This window comes from Cyrtonyx montezumae, unplaced genomic scaffold (genome assembly GCF_038088225.1).
Source record: "Cyrtonyx montezumae isolate F1298 unplaced genomic scaffold, pur_monq_1.0 scaffold_2, whole genome shotgun sequence".
NCBI lineage: Eukaryota > Metazoa > Chordata > Aves > Galliformes > Odontophoridae > Cyrtonyx > Cyrtonyx montezumae.
The window spans coordinates 47,391,967-47,407,733 of NW_027071936.1; the positions used below are offsets into that span (position 1 = coordinate 47,391,967).

Consider the following 15,767-nt stretch of genomic DNA (forward strand, 5'->3'; position numbering starts at 1 on the left):
CTCCGCCGCCGCCGGGAGCCGGCAGATCCGGGTCTCGTGGCGGCTGACGTGTGAGCCGGCCCCAAGCAGCGGGGCCGAGCCGCGGGGCCGCCTCAGCTAGTCCGCCCCAGCTAGTCCGCCCGCCCCGTCCGCGCAGCGCCCCGCGGCCCTCTCTCCCTCCGCAGCCCCGCGACGGCGGCCGGAGCACGGTGAGCGGGGAGCGCCGCGGCCGCCGGGGGGGGGAGAGGGAGGGCCGCGGCCGGGCGGGACTCCGCGGGCAGCCCCGCTCCTCGGCCGTCCCTCCGTCCTGCGGGGCGCGGAGCGGCCTGAGCCGCGGCCCCGGTAACCCCGAGGCCGGCGGAGTCCGGAGCGTCCCTGCTGCCGGGCGCTTCGCTGGGTGCCGACGCTTGGCAGGCGCTGGGCTGCGCAGCAACCGAACCGTATCGAGGATTCGCTCGGCCGTTTTCGGTTGCTGGGGTTGTCAGCGCGAAGTCGCGCGCTTGTGTCTTTTTAGAGGGTCTCGGGGCGATGCTTCAGCCCGTGGTTCTGGTTTTGCGTCTGCAGAGGAGCTGGGAGCGACACGCTGACGGGGTATGCGTTTCCCTCGCCGAAAAGCGCGCTGAGTGGAGAAAAGCGGACGGCGTCCTGTTAAAGCCGAGCCTCCGGATGACAGCGTCACGCTGCCGTTAACTTCCTTCAGGCAGCGTCCCGGGCGTGGGCTCCCTGGGGTGGTTGGCAGCGGCGGGGCAGAGGGTTGCCGGCCTTGGCACCGTGACAGTTGGTGCTTTGCTGTCCCAGCGCCGCTGCCCTCCCCGAGAGCTCGGGCCCCGGCATGTGACCCGCCCCGGGATCGGCAAACACCTGTTCTCCCGGCCCGGCTTCGGGACTGCCGTTGCACTGTAGGCTTAGTGGTGTAGGGAGTGCCTGTGTTTTGCGATGGTAAACATCCTTGTCTTGAGAAGTCGTGAAAGCTCATCTGTGGTTTTTAAGCATGAGGGCATCCAACTTTTAAAAGAACATATTGCGTTAATGTTAACGTGCCCACTGGGCAAGTTGCCTATCTGCAAGGAGCCTCAGTCGGTCACTTCTAAGAAGTCATTCATGTTCAGTTCTTACAGTGCTGTTGACCTTTACTTACTTCTGTTGCTTTCAAAGGCAGACATCAGAAAGAAAATCTTAAGTCTTATTTTGATTTTTGTTGAGCTGATTTCTTCCTGACTATAGTAATGACGTCCCTGATAGTTCTGTCTCATTCTTTGTATCCTTATGGCCTGTCCAGATGAAAGAAGTCAAACTATTGTTGTTATTGTTTTTTTTGAGAAGTGACCCTGTCACTGGCAGTGTAGCTCAAAACAATAGAACAAGCTGGCAGAAAATAGTGGCTGTAGTGGTTGGCAGCACACCAATCACTTCAGTCCTGATTTCTTCCCGTGTCACTGGGGTAGGTGAACCTGATCTCTGGTTGGTTCTGTTGCCCCTTTCTGTAAAATTCGATGTTTGCTTTTCTTGCCTAACCCCACCATATCACAGAGTTCTGTATTTGAATTGGCTTAAGATTGTTTTCCACAAGGCACAATAGTAGTGTGAGGGCTTGCTGGACTTGCTGTTGGCCATTTCACAAAGTACTGGGCCACGTGCATCACTGTCAAGCAGGAAACGCCCTGACCTGCTCAGAGCCATAAGCCAAAAGGGTCTGTTTCCAAACTGAGATTGTAGCAGGAGCCTTTCTGTTGTCCTGGTTGGATCGTGTTTTAGCCTGGCTGGCTATAAAAATAAATATTACAAATATGGTTCTAGGGGGTTTTGTATGCTGTTGTGGCACTTCTGCAGCTTGTTACTGAAGTCATGCGTTTAGTCTGTTAAATCCCAAGTGCATGACACAGACATTTGTGCTGCATTCTGCAGTCCACGTTATTCCTTCCTTCTAAAAGAAGGTAAGAAAAATGTACTTGTCATTAGAGAAGTCATCTACAGAAAAGAAAATTAAAAATATATTATAGTTTTAATTCCTTTCCAACTATCTAATCCTCAATCCAATTTCAAAAGTTTAATTTTTGGATTTTAGAGAAAGTTGGTTTCAAACTGACTTCTTGTTTCATTATTAACCACTCATTCTCTGCTTTCATATATTTAGACTTCAGGATTAGTGATGTTTGAATGTTATTTGCATAACAGATGTGTAATAAAACAAAGTCTGTTTTACATTTCAGAATTTTCCCTTCTAGATATTTTAGGTATTTGACATATACTATTAAAGGACAAATTTTGTCTCAGCTGAGTTCATCGTAGCAGCACGTTTGCAGAAATTGAGGCCAGTGCAGTGAAAGTAGCAAAATCTTTCTGTTTTTTATAAGTGTGTATGAATGGAGGTATCTGGTGCTCTGATAACACCAAGGGTGAGATCCTTACTCTGTACGTTTTGAACGTTTATCAGGTTTCTTTTCAGAACAGATGTAGAAATATTTTGGCAGATGTACTTATGCACAGATGAATAGATGTCATCTGCCCATATTCTGCTTGGGGAGCAAATTAGAGAGTCTGTGAGCCTGCTCTGCGTACTCTTCTACACTATTGCACTTGATGTTAAGCATTCTTTCTGTTCTGACTTCCTAGATTTGATTTATTAATACATGAAGACCCTATCTGGTTGTTAATGAGGCACCTACAAAATGCTGAGGAGTGCTTCTTGGAAGATCCAAGTGAGAAAACTTTCTAAGGTTATATACCACACAGCCAAATCTTGCACTGCTTGTTCAGGTTAAAAAAAAAAAAGAACACCAGAAAAACCAACACCAAAGCAAAACAGAAAAAAGAACGATTTTCCCAGAATAATTCCTTCAGCTTTAAGGCTTTGACTCACTGACAGCTAGCTTCCCAAGTTCCCAAGGAACCTGAAATTGAAGGAAGACTCAACTCCTTACTATGTAGGAATACAGTCATGTATATGAAGAGGATCAGGCTGTCTTAGTCTTCTTTCTGCTGGACAGTGGTACAATGGATGCTCATGGCCCCCTTTCCATCCCAGCACCTATCTCGTGGCATTGGCAGGGGCAGCAAGAAGTTCTCTAGCAGTGTTTGATTCAGTTTTTCGTGAGAGATCTGAAGATGCTCAGGAAGCATCCCTTGGCTGGTTTTACATTTGCATGGTTGTTAATTGAACAAACATGCTTCGAAGGCTTTAGTTAAAGTATCTAGCTGGTATTTTTAGAGATAATGGAACAAATTAGTCCCGTTTGGGTGGGAACAGATAGAGTTACACTTGATAAAAGTTTTCCTCATTAAGATTAATTCTGATTCCTTGTCAGCTCTGCATGCATTAAAACCCATGGCTTTCTAGAGCTAAATATAGCTTATTTCTTACTTTATAAAGCTGATAGACAAATGCCACATTCAAAGCACTGAGCTCTCCTAGGGAAGAGAAGATTTTATCAAAAGAAGTGGAAAAGCTGTACAAAAATGTAGCTCCAGCCATTAATGTGAGAGAAGCAGTTGCAATGCCTTATTTGTCAAATTTTTCTCAAATGCAGACCCATAGTAACAGAGTTTTGGTCTTGTTTTTGTTCACTGATATGTCTTCATATATGGCTTGATGTTTAATGATATTTTTTAACAAGGCATTATTTTTTGAGAACGTGATAAAGTACTTTGTGTCAGTTTTCATGTGTAAAAAGTTGGTAAAAGGGGAAAGCAATTTAGAATAAAATTACGTGAGGATGTGAGGAAAAGCTGGGTGTCAGCTCTTCAAACAGTTGGTAACCATTGGTGTGAAACAAAGCTTCCTGCTCTGAGTAGCACAGCTTCAACAGGAATGCTTCTGCCATGGTTGCAGCGTGATTAGAGGCTCACCACCTTCATATTCCTTTATGTAGACATCCTTTGGGACACAGGAGTCATTGGATGCTTCACTTTCAAGTTTGTGTGTAGAGCAGTTGTGTCCAAAGGTTGAAAAATACCTTCTTTCCTGGAGGAAGATGTTGGAGATAAAGATTGTGATATGTTTTTCAAAGCAGCTGATCACAATCTCATCAAATAGTACCATGGATTTTCATTATGCAAATTAATAGTTTTAAAAATCTGCTCCTTGTAGCTGTAGGGTAGCGATGTATCATTTGCATAGCACCTTCCTTTTGATGCTGTAGACTTGACAGTGAGTCTGCTGAATGGGTATTGTTTTGGGTTAAAAACTGGGTTTTCTGTTAGCTATACGTATGTAAATAACCAGGATTTTTGGGCTTGTTAATTGCAACAGATTCCCTCTGGTATAAGTGCTTGTTAAAAAGGCTCTATTTTATGAGCTCAAATTGTTTGCTTCAGGTATGTAGAAAACCTGATTCAACTTCTGTGTAAGGCAAAGACAGGCATCCGCTAGCTTCAGATAAAATTTGATCTGGCCTAGAGGGTTTGGGAGTAGGGCTGCCAGGGAATAGAGCTGCTTTCATCTGAAAATTGAAAATCCTGCTATCTTTCTCAGCATGCTGCTACCCTGCTAAATCTGTTTTCTCAGTGGCAAGTTATTAGAAACATATGTCATCCGTGGAGAAAAAAACATAATGAAAATATTCCAGAGAATTTCAGTATAATTTTTGTGTTTGTGTGGGATAGGAGAAATATTAAGGAACAGTGTACTTCTACAGTTCTAAGGAGTTAGTAAGGTTTATTATATTCTAAATAATTACACTCCTAAGAAGCAAGTCTCAAAAAAACTTAATTGCTTATGCTTTAGGGCTGCTCTTTCTGCCTCAGTACAGAGGAAATACTGTCATTTGTTTTTATTACATTTTTGTAAAGGAGTGGGTAAGAGAATTTTTTAATCTTTATTTTTCCGAAGAGGTGACATGTCTGAAAAATTCTCAATTATTGAGCATCCAGAAAGAGTTACCTCAAACAAATGAGTTGTCTCAGGCCATCCAAGCTGCAGTGGCTGTCTGTGTGCCTGTGGCACTTCTGAATGAAGTCTCAGCTCAACTTTTGTCTTTGATGAGCTCAGCAAAGTCCCATCAGCTTACAGGTCTCACGGGCTCAGAGCCTGTGTGGGAGCAGCTGCCACAGAGTCTTGAGCCTCGCTGAAAGAGCTCTACATTTGCATCCACGTTATGCTTCTGAGTTCCTTGGGAACATCTGAACACATTAAATGAAACGCTAGAACGAGAGCAGGGATGTTTTATGAATAGGTTACATAGTTTGTCAGAGGAACGTGTTCCATCTACCCATTCTTGCCTCCCTGCTGAAGTCTGCTCCCTGGAATGCCAGCCCCCCCCCAGTGTCTTGATGGGGCCTGCCTGCAGCAGCAGTGCCAGCTGCCAGCCCGTCTCACATGGCACAGGGCAGCAGTGCTCTCTGTAGGGCTGCAGGTTTGGCGCTCCTGCAGCCCCGGTGCTGAATTTAGGAGACTGAGGAATGAAAGGAGGAATGTCGGCAGAAGCTGTGGATAGTCTGGAGTGCTGGAGAAATGAACCAAAAGCAGGAAAGTAAGCACATTTGCCTTGGAGCTGGCTCTTCCAGTTACCACTTGAGTGGAAAATCCCATTAAAGTCAGTAGGATTTCTTAACCTTAAAGACCATGGGAGAGGACTCCCAGTTTGCTCTGTGAACTGATTAAATGTAATAGCTTAATAAATTTTAGAGGATTGCTCACCCTTTTGCATTAACAGTGATAAAATTTCCTTTAGTCATTCAGCATAATAGAAATAATTTCTTTGTCCTAGACCATTGTCACAGTTTCTACTTTAGAAATAAATACTGAAGTGAAGCTGAGGTATTTACTTAGCAGAAACAGAGTGTTATTCTTGGACAGTGTTCTGTGCAACTGACATCGTCTCTTAATTAGCTTTCATATTGCAAGAGGCTTCTTTCAGAAAAATGTCATCCTTTTAACAAAAGGATGACCGAATGCTGACAGCTGGAGTTTGGCAATAACGTTCTGCATCAAATATTAGTAAATGAATTCTAAAATAGCTGGACTGCTTTTTTGGTCCATGACTGGATGTGCATAATTAGCTCCTTTTCAAGTGTTTTACCCAAAAGGAATGTGAGGCACAGGAATAAGTAGATTTTTAAATCTTGATGTGTCTTGTTTACCTTCCTTGGGGGGGTTTTGGTTTTGGTCACTGACAGCAGCCTGATAACCCTGAAGTGTGAAATCTTTCTCCCCCCTCAAGTAACAGGGACTGGCTGTGAGTAGAGCAGTGAGGACCAGAACTGCAATGGTGGGGTTTGAATATGTGAGTTCTTTGTCCTCGGAGCTTTGTGCTTGACACTGGATAGCTTTAAGTAATCCAAATGCAGCATCTATGCTGTCTTTTCCAGCTCCTTGGTGTACTGTTCTGCACTGAGCTGAGGCACCTGGGCTCCCTATTAGCCCTGGTCAGCCTCGTATCACAGCCACAAGCAAGAAGCTTGCTGCCAGCTTTGTGCAAGATACTGCCATCCTTGAAGCAGCGTGAACTTTGCACATAGCAAGAAAAGCATCATGTTTGGCTGTGAGAGGCCTTTTCTATATTATAAGCATCTAAGTTCTTGCGTTCTTACTTTGCTGTTTTTAGTGCCAGTGCAGCGGACTGTAACCAGAACAGTTATTTTCCTGACCCACTTAGAACAAGTCCCAGTGACTGCACACAGGTTGCCTAACAATGCTTCCTACATGACTGTCACACAGTGGTGGACCTGTGGGGATAAGGGATGCACCAGTGCTGCAGCAATCCTGGGAGGCCATTGGAAACCATCACAGAATCATAGAATATCTTAAGTTGGAAGGTACCCATAATGAGTGCAACTCTTGTCTCCACTCAAAATTCAACCCCTATGTCTGAGAGTGTTGTCCAAATGCTTCTTGAAGTCCAGCAGTTTGTGGCCATGACTGCTACTCTGGAGAGCCTGTTCCATGCCTAACCCTCTGGTGAACAATCTCTTCCTGATATCCAGCCTGAACCTTCCCATCAGTAGGATGCTCAACATTTGCTCCTCGGTTCTGAGTCTGTCTCTGCTCAGGGGTCCTTCCTGTAGCATCCTTCAGTATTTGGGTTGGCATTTCTTGGTTTCTTTGGGTTTGCTCCTGCTTTTAACAAGTTGTTTTATAGTAAGTTAGCATTTGTAAGAAGTGCCAGATGGATGGCACTGGAAAATTACTTCCTAATTTACTTAAATGCCAGATCGTTTGTGAGACAGTAGGAAAGTTACCCACTGATATGCTTGGAGCAGGACGTGTCTGAGTGAGCAGATCTTCTGAGGGACTCCCACTGGTCTTGGTGTCTCTGTTGGAACCAAGCAGACCAGCACCAGCTGTGTGCGTGGTTCTTTTCCATGAAGAGCAGAACTAGCTTGGCTTATTCTGCATTGAAAAGTTCATCTTGGATCTCGTTAATTATCCTGAGAAAATTTGCAGCACAAAAATATACTTGCCAACACATTAGGATACGGCTGGAAGTCCAGGAAGACGTGCTGGTGCTTTCAAGTACAAAATCAGCTTCATTCCCCCCATCCCCTGGAACTGAAAGTAAAGAGACTGAAGAGAATTGCTTCTGAAGAGTGTTCCTGTATCTAGGAACCCTCTTTGGGTATTGTATTGTCTGGCAAAATCATTGCAGCTCCTTTCAGTAGAGGAGCTTAACAAGCAATCTGTGCTGGCATGATTAGTTGGAGAGAGCTGTAATTGAAGCCACACATCACAGTGGTAGCACCCACACTGACATCCTGCTGTTCTGCTGCTGTGCCTAGGTAGCCAGCTGGGTCTCTTTTTTTTTTTTTTCAGAAAAATTTAATGACCAGGAATAGACCTGGTAGAAAAAGACCATCAGGGCTCCACGACCCTCCAGGGCCACTGGATCCTGGTCCACTGAAGTCAGTGCAAGTGGCAGTATTTGCTTCAGTAAAGGTGGGTTGGAGTTGTAAACACTGAAGAGATGATAGGACAGAGCTTCCCTGTGCTGTTAATGAAAGAGCTTTATAAAAATATAATAATATTATAACCATTATAAAAATAGCTAGATAAAGTGTTGCAGTGCATTACACTTAGTGCTGTGAGGGAATATTTACTTGAACTATTTAAATTATAGTGATAGAGGAGAGCAGATCACTGGAATGTTTTAATTAGTATCAATTTGTATACAAGTTCCTTTTAACTGAACCTATTTTTATCCTTGCGAACGACGGAAGTTGCTTTGTAGAGGAAATCTCCTTGGTAGTTCTCAGGCTGCATTTCTGTCGGTCCTATGACCCCAGCAGTTTAGTGCTGGTGGCTAATGAATGCAGACCAGCCCCACCAGGCACTCACACGAGGTCCTGGCTTCTCAGTTCGTTCTGGTTTGCTAATGGAATGTCCTCTGTTGTGTGAGGAATATCTAGCCACTAACTTCTTGCAGTATTGTATTGCTTTGTTTTAAAGTGCTGCATATGTTCTCCTTGTTTTCTGCGTCTGTTGCTCCTTTTCTGATGTCTCTTCCCTATTCAAATACAGACATTTTTGTTTTCTTACGCTGTCCTAGCTTTATCCTGTGTTTAGTTATTTGCTTCCTTTGCTTTTTTAATAGCTCAGTTATCATTTCTGCCTTGTTCCTCCTTCGTATTGCCCTGGTGATAGGAAATGTGCTATATTTCTGGTGCTAGTAATAGAGAAGCTAGAAATTCCACGAAGTTGTGTGAAGGTGAAATGAGCCATGTCCTTATCTTCTCTTTGTTTATTCAAGATTGACAAACCCCTCAGATCCATGTCTGCTGTTTTTCCAATCTGTGCTCTAATCAAATTTGAAGAGAAACTTGATGCAGAAATCAACAGATAAAATTCCCTGCCCTTTCTTACACACTGAGTTTAGTTGTACAACTGGAATAATAGGAAGTTAAATAACAGATAAGTGAGTTGATCGTAGGTAGTTCATCAGAAGGCTAACAAAGAACATAGGATCTATGGGAGGGTGGATGTGCTTGTACAAACACTGAAGAAGTTGTCAGTCAACAGGAAAAAGCACTATTTAATAAACTCATTTTAATAAAAGAGAAGAGTTTAGCTTGGTTTTGCTGGGCTTGAATGTGTAGACTTCTCTGTTGGTTGGCTGCTAATAAGCAATATTTCAGCATTGCCCTGCTGGAGATACCTTTCTGTATTATTTTGCTGCACACCCACTTGATGTTGAATTGGACTTCATGTAACCAGGCAGGGCTGGATGAGCCCAGTCCCCAGGAGAGGCAGGATTAGAAACAGATTTCAGAGTAACCACTTGTATGAGAGGCTGAACCACTGTGTCCTGGCATGCCTAGCAATGGAGGAGCCTCTGTGTGCTTATGGTACCCAGGGGACAGAGTGGCCAGCAGAAGAAACAGCCCTAGAAAAGCAGTGGTCAGGAGCATGCTGCGAAGGAAATAAATGCAGAAAGCTTAAGAGGTGGTAGGGATCATGGATACCAAGATGGCTTAGGTGCACGTGAGAAGGCAAATCCTTTCTGTGAAAACACAGATCCTTTAGGAGAATGTGAAAAAGAATGGGAGAGAGGACTTCTGCCTGTGACAATGAGATGAAAATGGATATTCTATCTTTCAGTGAGTGAATTGTTCTGGTTTTGTGTGTTGCTTTTGCTCTTTTTAGCTCTTCATCATTTTTCAGAATTCCTGCAGAGCCTCATCATGTCATGTGCTTTTATCTAAATTTTTATTTCAATTTTTGTACATATTTTCATTTCTTCTGCCATGCTTTGCTAAAACTGAACCCGGCAGCAAGATTAACTGGCTTCATAGAATTATTTGACAATTGTGCTTTGAGTTGTTACAGTTGTCAGTAAAATAGCAAGAGGGAGCTGAATAGAGGGAATTCTGATTCTATTGAAAGCAAAGTGGAAAGATTCTGTTACTTGTCTGCTGCTTGGAGGTATTTTGCTCCCAATCACTTCTAGCCTTCAATTTATCAGCGCAGCAAAAATAGTTCTTGGCAGAGGAAATCTTCAGTCATTTTTTTTTTTTTTTTGTATTGTGTGTGTGATTTTAAGAGTGCACAGATCCAGGAATGATAAAAGTTAATGAGCATAAAGCTTTGTTATGAAGGTGCCAGGTTTGATCTGTGACAAATCTGCAGCAGCTCTGAGTATGCGTTGTGCGTAGCGAGTGTTCCTTCAAATACTGAGATGATGTTTTTACACACACCTTTTTACCAATGAGTAGGGTTCACCAACACCTGTACCTTGACAATCTCATTTATCAGCGTAGTGTTAGAGTCACATTGGAGAGCATCCACATGAAGAATGGACAAAATATCCTACTGGCCATCATGCTAAAAAGGGATTTTATTTTATAGTGATTAGGGTGAAGAGAGGCAAAGTATAACTTCTGTCTCCCAGAGCTCACCAGCTGCTTGCTATTTGCTCAGGAGAGATCTTGCTGAATTGAGAAATAATGTATAGTTATTACAGTAATTTAAACTACAGAAAAGTCTCCAGGTACAAAAAACAAACAAAAGAAACAACCCACAACAATTAGATTGTATCTATAAAGATGTTTTTTTTAATATATATATTAAGATGTGTAAAATACAATATGATGCTGTAGGGCACAGGTTGGAAAAGATGATAAAAACAATTTACAATAATTATACAGCTGAGAAGACTCATAATTTAGAACATTGTGTAGAAATGTTTTTCATTATGGCTTCATTGCCTGCAATTTCAGACAGAAGGTATCAGGGGCTTCTAACTTGAGCTGTTTCTGTCTCAAGTCATCAGAGACCATTGTCCACTTTGTTTCTGATTTACAGTCATCCTGACATTGACTACAGTATTTTAATTGCAGTACTTCTGTTTATGATTACCTCTGTGGGCCACTATACACTGAAAGTTGTGTTGTGTACTTCATATTTATCTGCATTTACCAATTCTCTCATTAATTTTTTTTTTTTTGCTTTCTATCAGTTAGTTTTGTCTAGGGGTCACAATATGTATCTTCTCAGCTGTTACCAGTGAGAACTTCGCTGTATTTACCAAACAAATCTTCCAAGTGTTTGTAAACCCAGAATTAAATAGTGTAACCAATAATGTAGCGAAAGTAAAATACAATCATTTAAAGTTGGGTAAAAGTAACCCTCCCAGTCGGAGTGCTTGGCTATGCTTGGTGTTGTAGCCTTAAATTTCAAGAAAATCAAGGTTGTGGTCAACAGGAAAACATACAAAAAATAAAGTTAAATCAACGACAAGATTTTTTTTTCTCCACTCAGTGTCATGAAGAAAAGAAGGGAGAATATCTTCCTTTTTTACATGATAGATTGTATGCAAAAGAGCTGTGTTTGCAAAAGGTGGAGAGCTGTTGTGACTCATAGCGAAGAGGTCAGAGCTGGGCAGAACCAGCTAGCAGCTGATGTGGGATGGGACAATTGCAAGTACTGGAGGCAGACAGGAGACACGCTAATTCTGGAAAAGGACTTTGGTATGAACAGGAGGCTGCTTGAGAGCACACTGCAGAGCCAAGCTTTTCTGCTCCAGGATAGATTAAAAAAAGTCTCTTATTACCAAATCTCGTGCAGGGTCACAAAACATTAATAAAATTAGATCTAATTATGGAGCTTAGCTGATACTTAGTACTTTGTGTATTCAAAGTGTATTACAAATAAGACAGTTATTAAGCCAGTGAGGTTTTAATGAGGAATGCAGTCAGGAGTGTCATTTTAGAAGTGAAAATCATCATATTGTCTGGAGCTGTCCTTTATTCTTTATATCTGGACAGCTGCATATGAAATCTGTTTCCTCTAGTTCTTCATCAGAGGGAAAAAAATAGTGCTTGTCTCACAATAGATGGCCTACCCTCATTCCTTTGCCACTAAGAGTTTGTTATGAGCTTGGAAGATAAAAAGACAAAGAGTGATTCCTTTAAGTGTCATTTGAAGGTGAGAAAGCTCATAAGGGAGATTGTGTTGAAAAGCTTGGAAGGCATTTTACTTGGTGACATGTGTTCTGCTTTATTTTAGCTCATAAAGGTAATTTGTCATGTACAGCTCAGGTGCCTTGGGGTAAATTCCTTCTAGCACACTTCTACTTAAATTTGTGAAGTTACATGACAGATTTCTTTTCCCCACTTACTGTCTAATCTTTCTCAGTTTTTGCTCTACGAAGAATGCTAGCTTGGTTTCATTGGTGATTATTCTTATTTGATGTTTTGATTTCTCCTGGTTGTATACAGGTTAACACCCCTGCTCTTTCAACAGTGCCATTACTATGTGTTACTGGCTCCTAAATTCTTTCAAGTTGGAATTAGAAATACTGTTTTGCAGCTTTCATGGTTCAGGCACCTTATTTTGGATGTCAGCATTGTGTCCAGGAAAAACAGTTTGTGCTGTTTATCAGTCAGTGCTTTTACCTGTTCCCCATGCCAGAGTAGTTTGAGAATGGCTGCTCTGACTGAGGCGATATACTATTCAGAGGACCTGTGTGGTTTAAGATTTTCTTCTACTATTGCCATGTAGTTTCAGCAGTTCTGAGATAACTTCAGGGATGTTAGTGTAGTTGCTTTGTAACTAACTCTTGAAAAGAATCATTAGATCATCTCTCCTGCATAATGCAGAACATTATATCTGAACCTGCTGCTTCTGTGCCTGGACCTGTATTTGCCTGAAGCACATCTGAATGCATCAAGAGATGGGAAATCCACCTCTTTGGCATTTGTCACACTGATCATTTACCTTAATGCTTAAAATGCATGGCTGCCCTGTCGTCTTAATTTGGTTCATTATAGCTTCTTCTTATGGCTTTGACTCCTTCATTGAAGAAATTTTCAAAACTTATGTTTATTTTTCTAATCAAAAGTCCATTTACCTTACATATCCAAGTCATATCTCAGTTATCTTCTCGTTAAATTGTCAGGTTAGTCTTTTTCACTGTCTAGGCAAACTGTCTTTCTTGCATTCCTTCAGAATTCTATTTTTTTCAGTATTCTTTTTTAAAAAGTGGAGACCTGTGCAGGTAACTGATATCTCTTACCTTCTTTTACTACCTGGCCTTCTGCACCATGGGTAAGGATAGTATAGAAGAGTGGGAAGCATTCACAGTGAATTGGGGGAAAAGTTGTGAAATGTGTTTTCTTTTTTCCACTTCTTATCTTGAAGTGAAAGAACTGCCGTGGTGATGCATTCTCTTCTATGGCTGGTACTTTCATAAACTATTTTAGGGAATGGGCAGGTTGTGTGTACTGTCTGCTCCCACCTTTTAAGCCTGCTGGTTATTTCACAGTTAGGACTCTAGCATTGCAGCACAAGCACAGTCTGAATCTAACCTTAATTAAACAATGTTTGGGAAGAGTCGTTCATAGAAGTAGAATGGTTTGGGTTGGAAGGGACCTTTTAAGATCACCTAGTTCCAACCCCTCTACTATAAGCAAGGACACCTCTCACTAGACCACGCTGCTCAAAGCTCCACCCAGCCTGGCCTTGAGTGCTTCCAGGGAGGAAGCGACTCCAACCTCACTGGGCAACCTGTTCCAGTGTCTCACCACACTCCCCAGCTTTCCTGTTTCCCCCTTCAGGTACTGGAAGGCCGCTATAAGATCTCCCCAGAGCCTTCACTTCTCCGGTTGAGGAGCCCCAGCTCTCAGCCTGTCCCCAGAGGCGAGGTGCTCCAGCCCTCTGACTGTTTTTGTGGCCCTCCTCTGTACCTGCTCCAGCAGCTCAGTGTCCTGCAGAATCACCTCCCTCAGCCTGCTAGTCACACTTTTCTCGGTGCAACCCAGGATATGGTTGGCCTTTTGGCTGCTGAAGAGTCCTTATCAGAGAGAAAACAATCTCTGATTTGACCACAGGGTTAAAATTGCCTTCCACTCAGCTAAGCATCTTGAGCATCAATTAAATCACTGATAAAACTACTGGTGGACAATAAAGGTATACTTGTACTATTGCTGACACATCTGGGGTGGAAGTGGTTTCAGCAGGTGAATAAACTTGAATGGCTTCCCCACCGTGTCCATTACTGCATCTTTTGAACTTTTTTTCTATATTGCTAACTGAATGACCTACTTCTTTGATCTAAAATTAGCGTGTATAGCTCCATTTCTAAAGCATTTCCAAGTACATCCACTTTTGCACCCCTGCTGCTTGCTTTCGTTATACAGTAAGGATGATTTCTCCCTCTAGCAAAGAAGTTACAGGATATGAAATTATTTTACTGTACATTGATCCCAAGGGAGAATGCCAACAGTTTGGAAGGGGGGTTGAGAGGAAAGATTCCCCCTGAGTTTTCAAATGTTGTTTGTACACTTAAGAGTGCCACTGTACAGATGAGAAATCAGGATTTAATCTTTGTAGTTTTACTTTGTCAGTACGCGTTTCATAGTGGTGTGTGGGAAAACCCAGGGCAGATAGAAAAACAAAAAAAAAATTTTTTTTGGCCAAAAATCATTTTGATCTGCAAGGAAGCCTGCGTGAGACACTGCTTTCAGCAACATCAAAATGCAACTGCACATACCAGACTTCTTTATTCATGCTGCCAAAGGAATAATAGGATTACCCCGCTTTGTTTTGCTTTTTCACCCTGGCATTAAAATGAGCTGAAATTTGATGTGGGAGTCTCTGTAAAATAAGGTCAGTTGAAAAAGAGTTCATTGTACTTTTATTCTCGTTCTTCTTAGGTGTTCACAGAAAAGTTCAGGTTTACCCAGTGAACCATGGCGGAAGGTGGATTTGATCCCTGTGAATGCATTTGCTCACATGAACATGCAATGAGAAGACTGATTAATCTGGTAAGGATAACATGAGAATATTTATATTTGGAAGTGTGATTATACAGACATTGCTTCAGCACTTGCACGCTTGCAGTTACTGATGCTTTTCATTTTGCTTATTCAGTTGCATGTGCCACTAGAATCTCTTATCTGACTCTGATGAAAATTTGAATACTTAATAAAGCTTTCCCTTGATTTCCCAAGGCTGCGTTTCTGCAGCACTGGCATTATTTATATTGGATTATTTCTCTGTAACTTGAAAAGTCTGCACAAAAACAAAGAAACTATGCTGCAAACTCTCTGAGTTCAGAGTAATACCACATGTGAAATTCTACCTGCTCGTATGGCAAAATAACATTGTCTTTATTTTTTGAACTAAAAAATACTGAATTTGAGAAGTTAGTGATTGTGAGTACTGAGTTCTGTTTCGTGTAATTCTCTTTGTGGATGTTCATAAATTTGTTTTAATCCCATTTTATTTCTTAGGATCTAAATTTTTCTTTTAAGTTACTGAGTACACCAGGTAGATACCTGTGAAGGCTCTCATGGAGCCTGGATAACCTCATTTTTTATTTTTTTTTTAATTACTCTGCTCACAGTAATCAGAATTTACCACAGACGTCCATAACACAGCACTGCAGAACCTATGCCACTATTTTTTCACTTTGTGTTTCTGGGCTCACATACCAAGACTGCTTCCTCAAAATCACATATAGACCATACTATAGCAGTGCTGGAAACAAACAAAATAAAACCAGAACAACGCAACTGGCCTTGTCAGTGGGAGAGCTCAGTCACTGTCTGAAGCAGAAGGAAAAACCATCTTCTGCAAGTGCAAGAGGAAATGCCAAGTACTTGTCTCACATGACCATGGAAATCCTTGTGCTATGCATCAAAGCTGGGGTTGTCAAACAACTCAGATCTGTTTAGTGCCCTGATGAACAAAAGCTTAAAATGACACCAGACAAATGGAGCATATCTGTATTGCTGATTCCCTGCGCTTTATGGGCCTGATAATATTTCCCCTTGATAGATTCCAAATATGGTGCAGTTTATGCTTGCCTGAGTCTCACAAGTCACAAGCGGTTGACTTGCTTTCTTATCGCATTTCT

The 15,767-nt window shown here is 42.1% G+C and overlaps 1 protein-coding gene across 1 annotated transcript in view; it reads left to right on the forward strand.

Moving 5' to 3' along the window:
* SMIM14 (small integral membrane protein 14) overlaps nt 1–15,767 on the forward strand; it is a 39,445-nt gene continuing 23,678 nt past the window's right edge. Inside the window, exons 1-2 of the mRNA XM_065737101.1 lie at nt 1–188; nt 14,563–14,673. Coding sequence (XP_065593173.1) covers nt 14,599–14,673 — 75 coding nt within the window. The 5' untranslated portion in view covers nt 1–188; nt 14,563–14,598. The remainder of the gene's footprint in view (nt 189–14,562; nt 14,674–15,767) is intronic.